Genomic DNA, 19,524 nt, shown 5'->3' with positions numbered 1-19,524 from the left:
GAGAACCAAAACATTAATTTTATACGGCCTAAGCCCTATCAAACTAAGACCTATAGGTCCTGTCAAACAAAGACCTAACCCTTGTAAAACAAAACGTAAGAACTGTAAAACTAAGCTAAGACCTATAAAGCCCAGTAAAAGTGAGACCTAAGACATGTAGGTAAAACTTTTAGGTCTTACTTTTACAAGGGTACGTATGATATACGGGTCTTCAAAAATATTGGTTCGGGGTGTCACGTGGCACTAAAGGACTTTCTGTATACCTTTTAAGACGTAAAATGTTATGACCCATTCATTTGCCACCAAAAGCACCGAATTTGGCCAAAATGAGTCGCTTTTAAGGGATCTGGAATGAGCGTTTTGAGCGTTTCTACAGTATTTTTGTAGGACATGAGAGCACATTAGACATATCGAATTGCATTCTGAATACGAAGAATGTCTTTCACGATATAATACAAATTTTATGACAAATTATTAAAATTTGATATTTTTCACATTTTTCATAAAGTAAATTTTATAAATCTAATGATGTATTCTTAGTGTATGTAGTTGGGAGGAAAAGCCGACGATCAATTGAAAATGTTGACCTTTCATATTGAAGATATGGATTTTTTCCCAAAAAGACCTAATTTTTTGGTGTTTTGGGAAAAAATCCATATCTTCAATACGAAAGGTCAAAATTTTCAATTGATCGTCGGCTTTCCATCCCATCTACAGATTTATAAAGTTTACTTCGAGTACTGCTAAATCTCAATGTCTAATAATTTGCCATCAAATGTGTATTACATTGCGAATTTCAGAAAATCTAAATTATTTGATATCAGAAGGACATTCTTCGTATTCAGAATGCAATTCGATATGTCTGATGTGCTCTAATGTCCCACAATAAATACTGTCCAAACGTTCATACCCCATCCCTTAATTTTGGGAAATATATTTTCTGCCCAGGTTGTAGACAAGGACCATTCATGATTTTAAACCATTTTTAGTTTTTAATATGAAGTAAATTATATGTTCACCCCATAGGCCTACCTAATATGACAACATAACTATTTTAAACTAAAACATTATAATTATGGATATGATCATTAAAAAACAATGGGTTTCGCATAAATACATCTTCCTTAAATATAAAAAATTATATTCTTCATAGAAAGATTTACACTTTGTACAGTATGATAATATACAACATCAAATTTGACAATTTTTCACATTTTTTTTTTCAAAGTATCCTAGAACTCCCGATTTCCGTAGCAACTAGGTTTTCCCTTTTTAAAGTGTTCTAGGTACCTGAATGCTGCTTATCTTACATGTATTTGTAAAAGAACAGTATCACAATATCCCATACTGTACTGGTTTATACTGTATAACAATGTTGTTTTCCAATTTTATAACAAAATTCAACATAAACAATATTATAGTCATGTGGTCATTCATAAAATTAAGTATAAAGTGCATGATAAAGAAGCTGTAATTATATTACGCGAAAGTGAGATAATGCATAATTAATTATATTCAAATGTTATTCCACTGTGATTCGTCGCTTTGCAAAACCACTACCAAGAATATCACATGATGACGTCATATTACTTCAATGCAATAACATGAATCCTGGCCCAGTCCTTTAAAATCTGTGATTTAGGCCTTCGGTCACGTGATTAAGATTTAGAGGACTGGGCTACGGATCCAGGTTACTGCGTCTGATTGACTGAGTCGCTAGTCTGATTCACTGATAGCCAGACTAAAGTCAAGTGACTCCCTAATTCATGTAGGTGGAGTCAACTAGCACTGACTCTCAAAAGGAGTCACCTGATTGTCGCAGAAGAGTCAGTTGACTCTACTTGTGGAGTCAATTGACTCTACATTCAGAGTCGTCGACGGAGTCAAGTCTTCAATGGAGTCAGATGACTCCCAATATGGAGTCATTTTAGACATAGAGTCGCAGAGTGGCTGGACTCTGCTTTTAGAGTCACCCTGAATCCAGTTTGGCTTTCAGTGTTGGCAATAACACAAATCTTGTCCTAGTATCCTAACATTTGCGATATATTTTGTATCCAGTCACATGAGTCACGTGATAAAGATTTAGGGGACCAGGACAAGATTCTAGTTCCTGCCTATGCATTACAACGATGAATAGTTGCAAATACAGTACATGTATCACATTTGACGTCACAACACCAATGGAATCGACATCGACAATTCTCCTTCAATATAAGATGTTCTTGTTGATGCCCTCGTCCGCAGCATAATATATCACATCCTCCTACTCCCATCGATGTACTATTGCATCTTCTACCAGCAGTTCCCAACGAACCAACCTTCTTATTAGGTATACAAAAATCTGGCGAGTCTGATGAGTACACTAAGTCAAAACCTGTTGGCGGTTTTATCGTAGAATCTTCCGGTAAGAGAATATTGTCGCCATTATTACCGCCGCTTACTTTGGCGGCACCTTTGAATTTGTCTTTTAGGCGCATGCCAACCTCTCGGAATTGAGGCATCTTTTTCCAGCATGTTTGTAGTGTACAGGAGCCTGAAAGGCCATGGCACTTACATTCAGTTCTCATGTGTGATTTAATTGCCTGTAAATGGTAAAAGAAAGGAAAGAAATCAAAAGTGATTATTAGGCTATGTATGGACACTGCATAGTTCTTTCAACTGTTTATTATAACACCCATCCTATACTGTATTAGTCCGACGTCTTGCGGATTATTTTCCATCAACGTCTTCCGCAGCTTCTAAAAGAAAGTTCTTCCACTGTAGAAAAGACGGAAGACTAATAAATCGAGGCCGAGAACTGAAAGTCGCACTGCGGAGAATAGAAAACCCGACATTTGTATCAACGAAAAATCATCCACAATTCCACATGCACAAAGACCTATTCCTCTGCCTATACTCGCATATCGGCACGCGTCACGTACCTGTCACCCGGGCTTTCACCCCATTTTTCTGCAAACCGCCGATCCAATTACCTTTTTTTTTTTTCAAAAACTTGTATAACACCCATTATAATGCATGGGCGACATCTACACCCAAAGACCCCCTTTTATGTTTTTGACTGGAAAAGTATTACTTCAGATTGTAATAGCCTCAACTCAGGAATTACCTTGTGGTCCCTTTTTAAATGGATTTTTTTCAGTATAGCTGACTTATTACAGGGCTGACATACTAATTTGAATTGAATCCTATTTCACATTCACTGTTAGCTACCCAATGACCCCAAATTTTTAGCAGTCCACACTGAATGACCCCCATTTTAAAGTATCCACACTGAATGACCCTCTACTTTTGGAATACTAGACCTTTTTTGTAACCATTATTTCGACACTTTTTTTTTCACAAATCCCGTCTAATTGAAACGGATTGAGCGGTGGACGGTCACTGATACTGATTATTTGGGGCCGATATAATAATAGAAAATACTAGTTTAAAGGGGCCTCGAAGCAGGCTACATACATATGAACGCAAATGTGTAAATTCAATACCATGCATGGCATTTACATTGATAGATGATCTACGCGAATGACAAGGTAATAATTTCTAGTTGCGTCCAACTTCACACAGAACTGCAGAAAGATGACTGAAGACAAAAACAAACGGAGTAACCGATGTGGAATTTAAAAAATGGCACAATGAAATCCTGTACAAAGTCAATGCCCTTCAAACATTCAGACTCATTAAAGTTACATTATTAACATGACTTAAAGTACATTAATGAGGTCAGGTACCAAGTTTAGTGAAAACATTGCTATCCGAGCCCTTAATTTTTTAACCGTGCTATCATTATCATGCAGGGGCTCCAGAAGATGTTAAATATTGGGGGGCAATGGTACCTTTGCTTAAATTCTTGGGGGGGCACTGGTACTTTTCCATAGCCACCACCCCTCCCCACCCACCCTGGGCCCCCGGTTCCTGAGCCACGGTCATGAAATTTCTCTAAAACGATCTGAATTAATGTATCCAATATGATTTTTTTCGTCTCACTATAAAATAGTGGGCGATTTTCTCCAAAAAAATCCCATGCCTCCCCCTGGAAATCAAATGTTGCCGCCCCTAAGTCCAATTTAGTGACTATAGGGCACGCCATGCACAAAGCCTCTGGTCACCACAGGTTTTAAGACTGATGCCCATTCCTCTGATCGCGATATAGACGAATCCAACGAGCCAAGTCATGGTCAGGATTTGGTCGGCCATTATTGGGTCCCCGCATGCACCAAATAGGTGTTGTGAGTGCCCAATTGGGAAGATTAAAGCCGCTTAAAATTCGATGTTAGACTCTCTTGTGTTGTAAACTGTCATCATTCTTTTGTCTACGTGTAACACGGGTGATAGAATGCAGTTTAAAATACCCTCCAAGGCCGCATCATTTCACATTTTAGGTGAGATAGAGCCGACGGGGACCCAGCTAAAGGCTGCCATTGAGGTGTAGGAATGCGTGAAATTGGATTCGTCTATATTTAGCCAAAAATTGATTGATCAAAAATTCAAAATGCAATAAATAAGTTAGGAATGAGATACTGAAATGATCGTCAATACTTGCAAAAGTTTCCCAGATATTTTGGGTAAGTTGTCTTAATATTCTGGTGTCATATTGTTAAAAATATTTATGATATGTATCACTTTTGTACCAGGCTTGTTTTATGCAATGTTTACTTTGTTTCAATGTGTGGTCGTCTCTCACTAATTCATCAAGATTTGATTTATATTCAGCTTTCAACGCAACGTATATACCTTTATTTCATCCAAATTCATTTTAAACTGATTTATTTCCTCATGGACACCGTGCTCTTGATCTGCGCATATTTAACGCTACTTGAACTTACACTGTTAACGCGTTGGGTATTTTTATCCAAAATTGACTCAACCGCGTAGAGAGAGAGTTTGAGTTTTCAACCAAATTTTGATTTTGATTTCGAAATTATACGTCTGCATTTTTGCCATCGGCTGGAGGTGGACGCCCCTCCCCAAATAGTCCTCTTTTTTGACCCAAAAAGTTCCATGGGTTTATGCCTTTTTGTCAAAAAAAATTCCAAATTTTTGGGGAAAAGTCCACGTTTTCAAAAGCCGCCGCCTCTTGTCCAAAAAGGTCCAAATTTTGAAAAAGAAGGTCCACTTTTTCAAAATCAGACCCCCAAATAAATCCTGGTTGCGGCCTGCCCACCCTACACCACCTCCCCATCCCATACACTCCAATGATTTTTTTATTTTAAATTTGGTTATCTTTAATGACTTTTTTAAAATTTAGATTTTGTAAGAGTTTATTTCAAATTAGGCAACCGGGATCGTGAGATTAGGCACCACAGAAAATTGCCATTTTGATTTCCAATCCACGCTTTGTTAATTTTGTTGTTTGTATTAATTTTTCTCGCCATCGCCATCATGCGTACGCGCTCAATGGGTTAATTTTTACATAAAGCGATGTTTTTAAGGGCGGGAAAGAAAATATTAAAAGTGTCATACAAATGATTAAGATTGTGTAAAAGCACTTTTCACATAACACGACAGGGTTTGTATATATCAGACTACAGTGATATAAACTTATATATCATATTTGATGATAGACTCGTAAATTAGAAGTAGTGTTTTTAAAAAGAAAACAGCGGTACATAATTTGACCTGTTCGCCTTGTCTTGCCACGAGAATTGAAAATGATTTGCAATGTTTAGTCACGATAGTTAAACTTTGACAACTTGGCGACAAACAGCATTTGGGATAATCAAAATAAAATGGTAAGTAATAAAGTAAAATTCTATGTCAACGGTTCAAATGCACTATAAATCACCGTTCAATAAGACATTAAAGACATCATATACATTAGACAAGTTCCGTTGGATGGTTTATTAATACTGCACGTTCTCTTGAAGTGCTGCTAAACGTAATGCGTAGATGAAACTAAAGACAACGTCTTTGATGAAACAGCAAAATATTTGGGTCTCCATTTCTATTTCATCGCATAGGCCTACTTTCATGATATCACGAATTAGGACTTAAGTTCGAACTTTAGGCCTAAACATTATTACAAAAGTCCTATCTTGAAGACGATGCAGATAGTAGGCCCCCTATCCGTGATTTTGACGCGCCGTTTTATTGTAAGCTAAAAACATGTAAAAGTGTGTCACAGTCAAGAGTCAGTCAATTTTGTATAAATACAGTATAACTTGAATACCCAATTTGTACAGGGTGTCCCATAAAAAGCGGGTTCCAAAGTATGTGGTGATATTTTAAAATGTGTTTTCATCCAACATTTGAAGTGTTTGCATACATGTGTAAGTTCCATCTTTTAGCTATAATTTATAAAACAAGAGTTCATTTGATAAACTAGTTTTTAAAATATGACCGTCGAATTTGGAGAAAACCTTCTGACAATAAAATACTATGCTGAGCCATCACCCTGGGTGGCTCACGCTCCAGTAATTTCAGATGATTGAGCTCAGTAATACATCAAAGAATGTCTTCCAATTCATGAAAACAAATAGATATCAGCTTATCGGATTAAAAGCTTAGAGGGAAGGTCTTGCTGCTCAGCGAGTGTTTGTATTTATCACCAGGTTTCCTCCAAATTCATTCTCTAATGAAAAATGGTTGCAGGCAGGCAGTACCAATTTTGCCATTTTCGTGCGGGTACAGGACAGGTGCGTCATCTATAGTGATATGGATCAATTGTCTATTTTTTGTTAGAGTGATTATGATTAAGATATTTTCTGAGAATTTCAAAAACTGCAAATTATAGCTGGAGATGAGGCTATACAATGTATGAGTGAGACCTGCTTTCACATTATGTAAACATTGAATGATAGCTGAAAACACAAAAACATCACCACATTCGTTGGAACCCGCTTTCTATGGGCCACCCTGTACACCTTGAATCCAGGCTTGAACGATTATTCCGACTAAGGGACGCACCATTAGACTTCAAGGGAGGGGGGAGGAAGTTTTTGAACACATGATTTTCCCCACCTAACTGTATAAATGCATGAAAATTAAAAAAAAAAAAATTGCCCCCGAAGGCGGCGAAAAAAAAAGCTTCGCCGCCTTCGGCGGCAAAAAAAAAACTTGCCCCGACCCCAACTTCCTCCACCCCCCCTTGAAGTCTAATGGTGCGTCCCTAAGGAGTACAAAGCATAATGCGCACATTTGAGTTATCATTAACACACAGTGCTCCTGGAGCACAAGGTTGTTATCATCAACACACAGTGCTCCTGGAATATAAGGGTTGGGATAGCTTTGCTCCCGTAGCATAGGCCTAAACAGTTTGCAGGGTTAATGACCATATAATTATATTTATGATGTTTTCAAAATACCGCAATGCCTTGTTAATGATCATCTCTGATCATCATGATCATGGGAAGTATATGTTTTGGTTACGGCTGACTCCATTTTCAATTGAAACGTTTTTATTGTTTCCGTTCAAAAACCCCTTCCCCCACACGATGACTGAAATCTGTACTCTGTGGGCTTTGTCCCCCATGATTCAGGCGATGATCCAACGGATAAGACATGCGGTAGTTGCGGCCAACTCTGGGGCGGCATTATGATATACCCGTATCAAATAGGCTTCATATCATCATGGGTGTTCTTACATGTTACAAATCGGCGAGTTTTTTAAAACCCTGGCAGACGTCGACACTGTATGCTCGGGATATCAAGTTAATTTTTTACGAAAAAAATGTTGCTTTTCGTATTCTCATATTAACTAAAAGCATAAAAATTGGGATCAAATAAATCTAGTAATAATTGTCTTTTTGAATAGCTGGTGTAAAGTTCTTAACAGTATTTTGATTGTTTTTAAACGGTCTAAAAACAACTAGCTATTTTTAAGTTGAATCATTTTGCCGCGTGAAACATGCACAAGGGGCATCTCGGGTCATAGGCTCGCTGAATAACAACGACAAGCTCGCCGCGGGGTGGGTTACGGCCGAAACACGCAAAATACATATGTTGTGGAAATGTAACGATTGTGAATGGATATCTCTCTTAAGCGTAATTTACATGGGGACTTTACCCTTGCCTACATAATAACCATAAATTTTATTTTGATGGATTACTTGCCCTGGCGATGCAATTTACATGGGGACATTTGTTTCAAGCAATATGATCTGAATCAACTATATCTGGGGCCCCCTATGTGACCTATAAAACCATAACCAGGTAAATACATAACAAAAGTGTGCATATGTCATTAACATACCAGAGAAAACTCTCTGGAGAGTGTATACTGTCCTGAAAAAATAGCCCCGGTTCTATTTTGAGGAAACTATGAAAGGTCAGAGGTCCAGGAGCATTGCCTGGCAAAATTACCAATATACACGGGGACTTTCCCTTGCTGGAAATAAATTTCCAGCAATAGAGTCTCCATGTAAATTACGCTTTAGTGGAAATCCTAAGTACCTTTAAATCCACGTGCCATATAGGGGTCAGTTACCAAAATATGTGCTGGCAAAGTTTCTAAATAAATAAAAAATATCAATGCCTACCAAACTTACTTTCACGATGCTAATTACGCTACAGGCCTGGTATAGATTTATTCATTTCGATTTTACTCCAATGGTACCCAAATAGCAATACCCCGGGAGCAATACCAATTTTAAAGGCCGGGACAAATTGGGACAGGCAGTGGTTATATATATATATATAAATATCCTTCTCTGTTTGACAAGGTTTCTACTCAAAAAGGATGCTACGCATTACTGAGATTTCATATGGCTATATTTTTTCATGATGTGTATGTGTTGGTACTATATAGGTATGATGACTCTCATTGATACACATAATGAAACTAGGCCTATATACACGGGACTCGAACCCGAAGAACGTATTACACTCAATGTTCGTTTGCCCAATTTTACATAAACCATGAGGAGAATGGGGTATGAATATTTTAAACAGGTTAATTTGCAGATATTGCCAAGTAAATAAGCTATTCAGACTTTTTTTTTTCAAAAGGCCAAATACCCCAGATATTTGGATGGGACATAAACCTGGCGAACCTGACGCTCAATGACCTGTTTGAACTGCTCACCCAATAGACACTCAGCAATGACAATTTGTTTGGCATTCATGCATGGGACACAGCGACAACGCCTGGCAAATAACGATATATCTTTGAATACCGCAAATGATGAATATCTCCCGTCATTTTTGGCCAGTTCGAAAGAACCCAATTGTAAGGCTTGCACATTGTGTATTGAATGAAAGAACATGGTAATCGTAAGCGTGCGTATTGACAAATAAGCGTGCGTTTTGAAATCAAAAACTGAGTAAAATTCGGATTTTATATGTTCAGGATTTAAAAAAATGACTGCTGCCCTCATTCGTCAACACTGCGGGGTTACCCATAACACGGTATACTAGCGCAGTGTAGACCACTGGTCGAGGTAGTCTAAAGCAGATAATGTACCAGGCTCAGTGACATCTACAGAGGTCAGCGACCAGCTATTGTCAATAGCCTGCGTTTCCTCGGCCCATGGTATCAAAACTATTAAACAGGTCGGAATAAACTGGCCATGCGTGGCTGTTGAAGAACTAGTGGATTCACGCCCGATTCAGTCTACATGCTACAATCATCATGCCTTCATGGCGATTTCTGCCATGAAGATATCGGACCATGACACTTTGTGGGATACAGGCCCTGATGTACCCCTCTCAGGGCCAAATACATGGCTAAAATATATGACACCCTTTGCTACAAACACAACCAGGCAGTTACGCATAGGTGCGGGCACGGTGGGATGGGGGTGAAGAAAAAATATATGACATGCACCCCTTCCAAACCAGGCCCCATCCAACCCCCGGGATATTATGGGAAATCCAATCCGGCATGTATTTCTAACGTGCAATACTTACTAATCTCCCAGCTTCATTATTGTGTAAAGTTATCCGTGCATTGATATCTCTTTGTATTCTAGCATTAGTGTCCATAAATTCTTTGGATTTCATATAGCCATATGCAATATCATCACCGCATCCTCCCCACTCCCAAGCACCATCATCAGCAGAGCCTGGAATAGAGTTCGTCACCACTGGAGGAGGAGGTTCGGCCCTATTGGAGGGTGCAGCTGCACAGCCGCATTGGAGCAGATCTCCCATACTACAGGCTTGCGTTAGTGCGTATGTTGCTCCAGCAGATGTGATAGCATTGGCGAAGGCTGTCTCTCTGGTATCTGTTGATAAATGAAAAGAATTACATAATTTATTTATGTAGTAACAAACAACGGAGGAGCTGTCCAATAATTATGAGCCGCGTAGGGGGAAATTTCCCAACTGCGTGCCAAAACTGCCCCCCCGCCCGCAAAAATTGAGAAACAATAGTCTAGATTATGTGAGCGCAGTGCGAGCAAGAAATTTGCACACTTGAACGTTTCTGTACTGTTTTCCCTAGCCTTTTTACAAGCGCTTTATTCAAAAGGTGCCCCGTAAATGTGCGCCCCCCATTTCGACCTGCTCAAAATATCTTGCCCCATCATCCTCAATTGTGCCCTCCCCCAGGGCTCATAATTAATGAACACACTCTAAATTTTGCAACGGTTAATGCAGTTGTGAACAAATATATAATATACAACATATAGTGCTTATAAATATGATGTAATAACCATTAAATGGCATGTGTCAAAATTAGTCATTTGGTAAAGGGCTCGTAATTGTTAGAAGACAATTTCTTTGCTCTTTATACAAATTACACCATATATTTTCGGGACAACTATGGTTAGTGCAACTGTTGCTATTTACAAATGTAAACTGCAGAACCACGTGAACTTTATATTGCATGAAACAATTAATAGTGTATAACAAGGTCAATCGTCATGACCATTGCACTGTTTGCACAGTTTGTACTTGCCCTGAGTTCAACAACAGCTTGCCCAATAATTTATGCTGGGCGGGTGAACTTGGCATAAGACCGGTGGTCACAATGATTGACATGCAGTGTTATGACATGCAATGTTTTATAACTCAAGAAAAGGATAATATTTTGAAACAATTAGGTTTCACATCCGAGGGTGGTACCAATTGATCGACAAATGACCATTGACCATGTTGACGAGGTCACGACCTAGCCAATTGGAGCCGCAATGTCATGATTGTTACAAAATGGGGAACATCAATCAAAGCTGTGCCTCAAAACAGCGTTTAGCACAAAATGCAAAGGAGTTCCAGTAAAAGTATTCACTTGAAACTGCAGTTGTTTGCTGCTCTTCCGCCACTCTTCTTCTGCACTAGCTTATGATGATTTCATTGTAATTTTAGTTAATTTGTCTACTCCTAATTCTTTCCCAAATTTCTCTTCCACTTTCTGTTCTTATTAGGCCTATAGTGTCACACCTCACTCTTCGTCACGTTCCTGTATACGGTTTTCATCTCAACCCATTTCCCTCAAACCCTCCACGATGTCTACCTTCCCCTCATCCTAATTTTTAAAAGCTGAAGAACGAACAGCAGCCAACTGCTTTTGTATCACCCATTTGTAATTAATGAAGTCATTTACCGGCATTCCACCGCTTTTTCGGCACACCAGCCCTTTACCGACATTCCAGCCCCTTTTCGGCACTCTAGCGATTTACCGGACCTCCAGCCCTTTTTCGGTACTCCAGCCATTTACCGGCACTCCGGCCTCTTTTTGGCACTCCAGCCATTTTGGCACTCCAGCCATTTACCGGCACTCCAGCCTCTTTTGGCACTCCAGCCATTTACCGGCACTCCGGCCTCTTTTTCGGCACTTCAGCCATTTACCGACACTCCACCGCTTTTTCGGCACTCCAGCCATTTAACGACACTTCGGCCCTTTTTCGGCACTCTAGCGATTTACCGGACCTCCAACCCTTTTTCGGTACTCCAGCAATTTACACCAGGAACACCAGCCCTTTACCGACATTGCAGCCCCTTTTCGGCACTCTAGCGATTTACCGGACCTCCAGCCCTTTTTCGGTACTCCAGCCATTTACCGGCACTCCGGCCTCTTTTTGGCACTCCAGCCATTTACCGGCACTCCAGCCTCTTTTTGGCACTCCAGCCATTTACCGGCACTCCAGCCTCTTTTTGGCACTCCAGCCATTTACCGACACTCCATCGCTTTATCGGCACTCCAGCCATTTACCGACACTCCACCGCTTTTTCGGCACTCCAGCCATTTAACGACACTTCGGCCCTTTTTCGGCACTCTAGCGATTTACCGGACCTCCAACCCTTTTTCGTTACTTCAGCCATTAACCGGCACTCCGGCCTCTTTTTGGCACTCCAGCCATTTACCGGCACTCCAGCCTCTTTTTGGCACTCCAGCCATTTACCGGCACTCCAGCCTCTTTTTGGCACTCCAGCCATTTACCGACACTCCACCGCTTTTTCGGCACTTCAGCCATTTACCGACACTCCACCGCTTTTTTGGTACTCCAGCCTTTTTCGGCATTGCAGCCATTTACCGGCACTCCACTCCTTTTTCGGCACTCCACTCCTTTTTCGGCACTCCAGCCCTTTTCGGCACTCCAACCATTTACCGACATTCCAGACCCTTTTCGGTACTCCAGCCATTTACCGGCACTCCAGCCTCTTTTCGGTACTCCGCTTTTTTGGTACTCCAGCCTTTCTCGGCATTGCAGCCATTTACCGGCACTCCGGCCTCTTTTTGGCACTCCAGCCATTTACCGGCACTCCAGCCTCTTTTTGGCACTCCAGCCATTTACCGGCACTCCAGCCTCTTTTTGGCACTCCAGCCATTTACCGACACTCCACCGCTTTTTCGGCACTTCAGCCATTTACCGACACTCCACCGCTTTTTTGGTACTCCAGCCTTTTTCGGCATTGCAGCCATTTACCGGCACTCCACTCCATTTACCGACATTCCAGACCCTTTTCGGTACTCCAGCCATTTACCGGCACTCCAGCCTCTTTTCGGTACTCCAGCCATTTACCGACACTCCACCGCTTTTTTGGTACTCCAGCCTTTTTCGGCATTGCAGCCATTTACCGGCACTCCAACCATTTACCGACATTCCAGACCCTTTTCGGTACTCCAGCCATTTACCGGCACTCCAGCCTCTTTTCTGTACTCCAGCCATTTACCGACACTCAACCGCTTTTTTGTACTCCAGCTTTTTCGGCATTGCAGCCATTTACCGACACTCCACCGCTTTTTTGGTACTCCAGCCTTTTTCGGCATTGCAGCCATTTACCGGCACTCCACTCCTTTTTCGGCACTCCAGCCCTTTACGGCACTCCAACCATTTACCGACATTCCCGACCCTTTTCGGTACTCCAGCCATTTACCGACACTCCACCGTTTTTTCGGTACTTCAGCTATTTACCGACACTCCACCGCTTTTTCGGCACTCCAGCCATTTAACGACACTCCAGCCTCTTTTCGGTACTCCAGCCATTTACCGGCACTCCAGCCTCTTTTCGGTACTCCAGCCATTTACCGACATTCCACTCCTTTTTCTGCACTCCGGCCCTTTTTCGGCACTCCAGTCATTTACCGGCACTCCAGTCATTTACCGGCACTCCGGCCCTTTTTCGGCACTCCAGCCCCTTTTCGGCACTTCAGTCATTTATTAGCCCTCCAGCTCTTTTTTTGACACTCCAGCCATTTACCGGCATTCCAGCCCGTTTTCGGCACTCCAGCCATTTACCAACACTCCAGCACTTTTTCCGGCACTCCAGCCATTTTTTTTCGGCACTCCGTGCATTTACCGGCACTCCAGCCCTTTTTCGGCACTCCAGCCATTTACCGGCACTCCGTCCCTTTTTCAGCACTCCATCCATTTACCGGTACCCCACCCCTTTTCTCGTCACTCCTGCCCTTTTTCGACACTCCACCGCTTTTTCGGCACTCCAGCCATTTACCGACACTCCAGCCCTTTGTCGACACTCCAGCTCTTTTTTTGGCACTCCAACCACTTACCGGCACTCCAGCCCTTTTTTCGGCACTCCATGCATTTACTGGCACTCCAGCCCTTTTATGACACTCCAGCCACCAACCGGCACTCCATCCCTTTTTCGGCACTCTAGACATTTACCGGCACCCCCCCCCCCTTTTTTCGGCAGTCATTTATTAGCCCTCCAGCTTTTTTTTTTTTTTTTTGATTTTGACGCTCCAGCCATTTACCGGCAATCCAGCCCGTTTTCGGCACTCCAGTCATTTACCAACACTCCAGCCCTTTTTCCGGCACTCCAGCCATTTACCGACACTCAATCCTTTTTCGGCACTCCTTCCATTTACCGGCACTCCAGCCCTTTTTCGGCACTCCAGCCATTTACCGGCACTCCAGCCCTTTTTCGGCACTCCAGCCACTTACCGGCACTCCAGCCCTTTTTCGGCACTCCAGACATTTACCAGCACTCCGGCCCTTTTTCGGCACTTCAGTCATTTATTAGCCCTCCAGCTATTTTTTTACACTCCAGCTATTTACCGGCAATCTAGCACTTTTTCGGAACTCCATCCATTTACCGGTACCCCACCCCTTTTCTCGGCACTTCGGCCCTTTTTGGCACTCCAGTCATTTACCATCTCTATCCATCATTCCCCTTTGCACGATTGCCGACAAATTCAAGTACCGAAATGGCTGCAGTAATTATCATTATCATAATGATCACATTTTGAATGTTTATAAATACGTCATACGAATCTTAGCCAGCCATCCGTCCACTTGTCATTTTGAGGTTTGTGTCGTCGATGATGCTCTTGTATAGCGGTTGTTGTTGTTGTTGCTGTTGTTGTTGACGTTGTTTTTTGTTTGTTTGTTTGGTTGGTTTTTGCTATGGTTGTTACTGCTATTGTAGCTGTTTATTGGCGGTGTTACTGTCAGTGTTGTTGGGGTTAAATGAGTACATACATACATGTACGTTACAAAATCTATACTCTCAGCTCCCACGCCAGGATCGGGTTCCTAAATAGAACATTTTTGTTGAATACATACACGTTTGTTGAAAGGGCGGCTTGCTCTTCGCATGTTTGGCATCATGCAGTATACGTGACTCAACATACGCGAAGACAGACAAAAACATTTTCTGAACTTTTACTTTTCGCTCGCTCGTGCAAATCGGTTTTGCTTCTTACAAACAAGATTTACGATTTCTTGGTGCCAGCCTTGGTGGTCCCATACCATTCAACCGTGTCTTACTGGTTCGCGGAAAGGCTAAGAGATGGGGAGGGGAAACTATTACCGCAGAGGACGGGGGTAAATTCTTAAAGAAAGGGCCAAGGATCAAGTACAAGAATCAATTGAATTATGTTTGTACACAGCGGTTAGCGATGGATTAGAACGCAATGAAAGATGCCGTGCCTTCAGGCTTCCGTTTCGTTAATGTGGCGGAAAGTTTAATGAAAGATTATTTTCCAAAACGTTCGCCTTGTTTGGTAAATCTTTACAGAAATAGTATAGGGCCATTAAATATTTTGTAGGTTTTGTTTTTTAACTTGTTTAATTGTGTCTATATCATGATATAGCTTGGGCATACATAAGAACAGTTGATCACAGTAATCGTAGCTTCATTTTAACAGATAATGTCAGAAGCATAGCCAGCATTTTAGTGTATGGGGGCCACGCTACATGTCCGTCCCATTTGCGGGCCCATTTGTCAATTTTTAGTCATTTTAGTGACACTTTACTCTTTGCCATCCCCACTTTATCAGTGACAATTTTGTGTGGGAGGAGGGTCCCTCCTTTCCGGCATCCCTGGCTACGTCATTTTGGATATGGATAAAGTCGAAAAGACCATCATTTATCAGGCCATATCTGTTGATGAATGTTGGTGAATACACAAATATAACACTTTTATATAAACTGTTATTATAATATAATATTGCCCAAACGAATTATAATATTGCCCTATATAAACGAATTATACTAGGCCAATACGTGTAGCGCTGATGCTGATCTTTCAAAATATCGTTTTTCTTTCGTTCAAACGTTAGCTGCGTAGGGCACATGGTTGACAGGTGAAAAACGGTGAAATTGTAGTCCTAGTGTACTTTTATAGATTTTGTAAACAATAATGCAAACAGAATACACAATAATGCAAACAGAATGTTTGTGGTTTATTTTAGTAAACATGCGTTTACGTATCTGTGCATCTGCTTACATGTTGCATTGGTTGGCATATTTTTTGTAGTCTCCTCCACAGCCGGTTTGTATCAGTCCTATATATGCTCATCGAGTCATCGTACGTGACAGCCACATACAGTCTGGCCCGAGACTAATATTCTTGTTACTGTATCAGTCCATCATGATAGTGGGCATCGCTAGATTCTCAAACATTCTCATCTCTTATGACCCTTTTCTTTGACCTCTGTTGACCTCTGTATAGCTTATACATTCAACGAATAATCTTTGAACGAGATTGAAACACGAACTCGCACGCCACAACTTGAGGTCATATTTTAAGTTCTGATGTTAAATTTCACTATGCCACTGGATGTGAGATTAGTTTTAGCTCATAATGGCAAAGCAAATAGTCTTAATTGGCGTAGACCGTTCGGTATGTACGCAGCGTGTGGCCTTCTGCTATTCTTGGTAGGCGTGCTGCGTACGGTATTAACCATAGGTCCTGGGGACACACTTTTCACCTTGTCCTCGGTAAGGACACGCGAGCAAGCCTTTAGCTAAACAGTCAACAAGATTTGCCTGCCGAAATATACAACAATATGAAGATAAACACGTATTTATTCCCTATCCATAAATTATTATTCAGGTGCAAAACCAGTTATACGCACATGCGCGTGTGTGCATCAAACTTGCACTGCAAACGTGCCATTTATTTGAATAATTTTCAAAAGATTTGGTCTTGACCCTATAGGCCTATTATAGGCCTGCGACTGACGATTAAAGGTTCGAGTCCTTAGTTTAGGGTGTAGGAAGTTCAAGAACCTCAAATCAAGTAAGGTATGCTACGAAAGCTTTCCAATGCAATGACATAACCAAAAGGAGGTGCACACCGGACCATCAATCCGTCGGTACATCTTTCTGTCTTGACCCAAAAGTTGACAGTAACATTTTACCCTGGATTTCTTGGGAGTGGCCTTCCTTTCCTATTTCTTTTAATATATGCAAGGCAGTGTATGCTTTATATATGAGTACTCTTTAGCCTTGCTTGAGCATTTTGTTCGAGCCTGGTCCCATCAGGCAGGACCCAGACGTGTATCCGCACGGAGCGACCGTCTTGTGGAACACCTTGGTCTGGGGCGGACATTTTAAAAATAAATTTAGAAGAGCAGCAATGACATCACTTGCATTACATTCCAGATGTTAAATCTACATCATATGCAAAATTTGAGGTAATTCGCACGAGTCTGTTTTATTTTAGGGCCATTTGTCTATAACTGGTCTTTACACGTAGCCCTATGGGAAGAGTGCCCGTTGAGGGCGCTATAACCCCCATTTTAGGAACAAAAATGTGATTTTTTAAAAACGGACTCGTGCGAATTTTCTAAAATTTTCAGAGTATGTAGTATGAACATGTAGAAATATAATCAAGTAGTTGCCATACCTGCTCTTCTCCGAAAAAATAAAAGGTCCTATACCTCAATGATAATGAAACCTAGGTGGAAAGCCAGCATTGTTTTTTATTTTTGAGGTAGTTCCAATATCTGGGATTTGTTCCTTAAATTTGTACATCACGTTCAGATCAAAATTCGGAAGCATTTCTACGGGGGGTTATCCCCAAGGTTAAGATACGGATACACCAGGGATAGCCCTTGAGAGGCTCGCGGTATGAATCCCAGGCCGATGCGTCGCCATATAAAGCCCGTACAAATCAGCACATCATCTTTTTTCCGCCCCCTTAAGCAAAAGTGTATGTAACAAAAGAAGTCACTTTTGTGGTAGTAACAGTAACAATTTGCTATGATACTTAGCTAAATCCTATGTATTTACGAAAATGCCCTTAGGGTAAATTATGATGGATATCAAGTTCAATGTTCAAACTCTCGACCGTAGACGTTCGAATACTAGTAGTCCCTTTGCTCACGGGACCATTACATTTTGAACAAAATAAACGTATGCACTGTAGCCAGCCATAACTTTTCTAGGGGGTGGGGGAAAGAGGGACAAGGGGCCAGTGAACTTTGAGGTAGAAACTTTGACGATAATGGTGACAAATGGGCTAGCAGGCTGCTAGCATCCCACAGGTTAGTAAGAGGGGGCAAGACTTCACGCAGGGGAGCAAGCTGCCCGCTGCCCCTGACTATATACCTCACCTGGGTAAACAAACAAACAAACAAACAAACAATCATTTTGCTGTATTGGTTCGACTCACAGTTGGACTCATATTTGTGTTTTGAAATATCGTGATATTGATAAAAAAGCAACTGAAATTTAAAGTTATTTCAGAGTATTTCTACAAAAGGTAAGGTCTGGCTATATTGCCCAGGTGAGGAGGTCATTTGAAGACTCAATGATCACGTATCTTTATTCCTTATAGATATTGTCTAATTTGTTATATAAAATCGAATTTACATAAATAATGTCCCGACAATCCTCATTATCGTGTTTGGTCGACCGTATCACCGCATAGTGCCTATTTGTAACTTTATTAAAATGATTTAATACAATTACTCAATTGACCGCAACAAATATGACAAAAACACTCTTTGAAATATCGGATATATTTTGCGGTATTTTGATGCGGACAAAAATGGTACTTATCCTTCATAAAAAGATTTATATTTACTATAAAATTCGGAATTGAAAAGTCCTTGATAACGAAATCACATAATTGGGTTATCAAATTAGTGACGAATCACGAGTCGGAAATGAAGCCGCATTTTTTTTTACACGAAGCAATCCAAATAATGCACTATAAAATTGTCTCACTCATCGATATATAACTCGCTGATCAAACAATGAGACATATAAAGATATCCTCGTCTTGCTTGTTTTTCCACTTCCCGTGGCCGTATTTATTTATTTATTTATTTATTTATTTATTTATTTTTTCATTATTTTATAATCATTAATAAACTACAAGTAATTATCAATGATAGAGTCAATGATAGATTTGAATATGTGTTCCCATAAATCCATCGAGTTCGTCTACCCTATGCACTAGGAAGGGCAGCGGAAGGGCAGCATAGTTGATCAAAGACAAAGTCACGATTAAGGGTTTGGTGAAATTAATGTTGAGAACGCTATAAGCTTTGTATGTCTGCTTAATAAACATCAACGCAATTATAGATTTGAAATGGGTTGTAAATTCATGGTTATTTGCATAGATGCGAAGTTGCGATCAGGGACGAACTATTTTCGTGCGGTGAAATTCTTCAAAATTTAGTCTATTTTGCACATTTCCGCGAAATTTATTTATTTATTTATTTATTTATTTATTTATTTATTTATTTATTTATTTATTTATTTATTTATTTATTTATTTATTTATTTATTTATTTATTTATTTATTTATTTATTTATTTATTTATTTATTTATTTATTTATAGTAAGAAATTACAATAAAGCCATCACTAGATACAGTGCTCAACTATAAAATACGGTATAGGAGCGAAATATATTATATTAGTATTTGATAATATATTTATTTATTTAT

General features: G+C 40.5%; 1 protein-coding gene across 1 annotated transcript in view; it reads right to left on the bottom strand.

The window, feature by feature from the left end:
- Positions 1–931: 931 nt before the first annotated feature.
- LOC140168603 (protein Wnt-6-like) overlaps positions 932–19,524 on the bottom strand; it is a 25,999-nt gene continuing 7,406 nt past the window's right edge. Inside the window, exons 3-4 of the mRNA XM_072192003.1 lie at positions 9,844–10,160; positions 932–2,582 (exon numbers count right to left, since the gene is read on the bottom strand). Coding sequence (XP_072048104.1) covers positions 2,115–2,582; positions 9,844–10,160 — 785 coding nt within the window. The 3' untranslated portion in view covers positions 932–2,114. The remainder of the gene's footprint in view (positions 2,583–9,843; positions 10,161–19,524) is intronic.

This window comes from Amphiura filiformis, chromosome 13 (assembly GCF_039555335.1).
Source record: "Amphiura filiformis chromosome 13, Afil_fr2py, whole genome shotgun sequence".
NCBI lineage: Eukaryota > Metazoa > Echinodermata > Ophiuroidea > Amphilepidida > Amphiuridae > Amphiura > Amphiura filiformis.
This window is presented reverse-complemented; position numbering and strand designations above follow the sequence as displayed.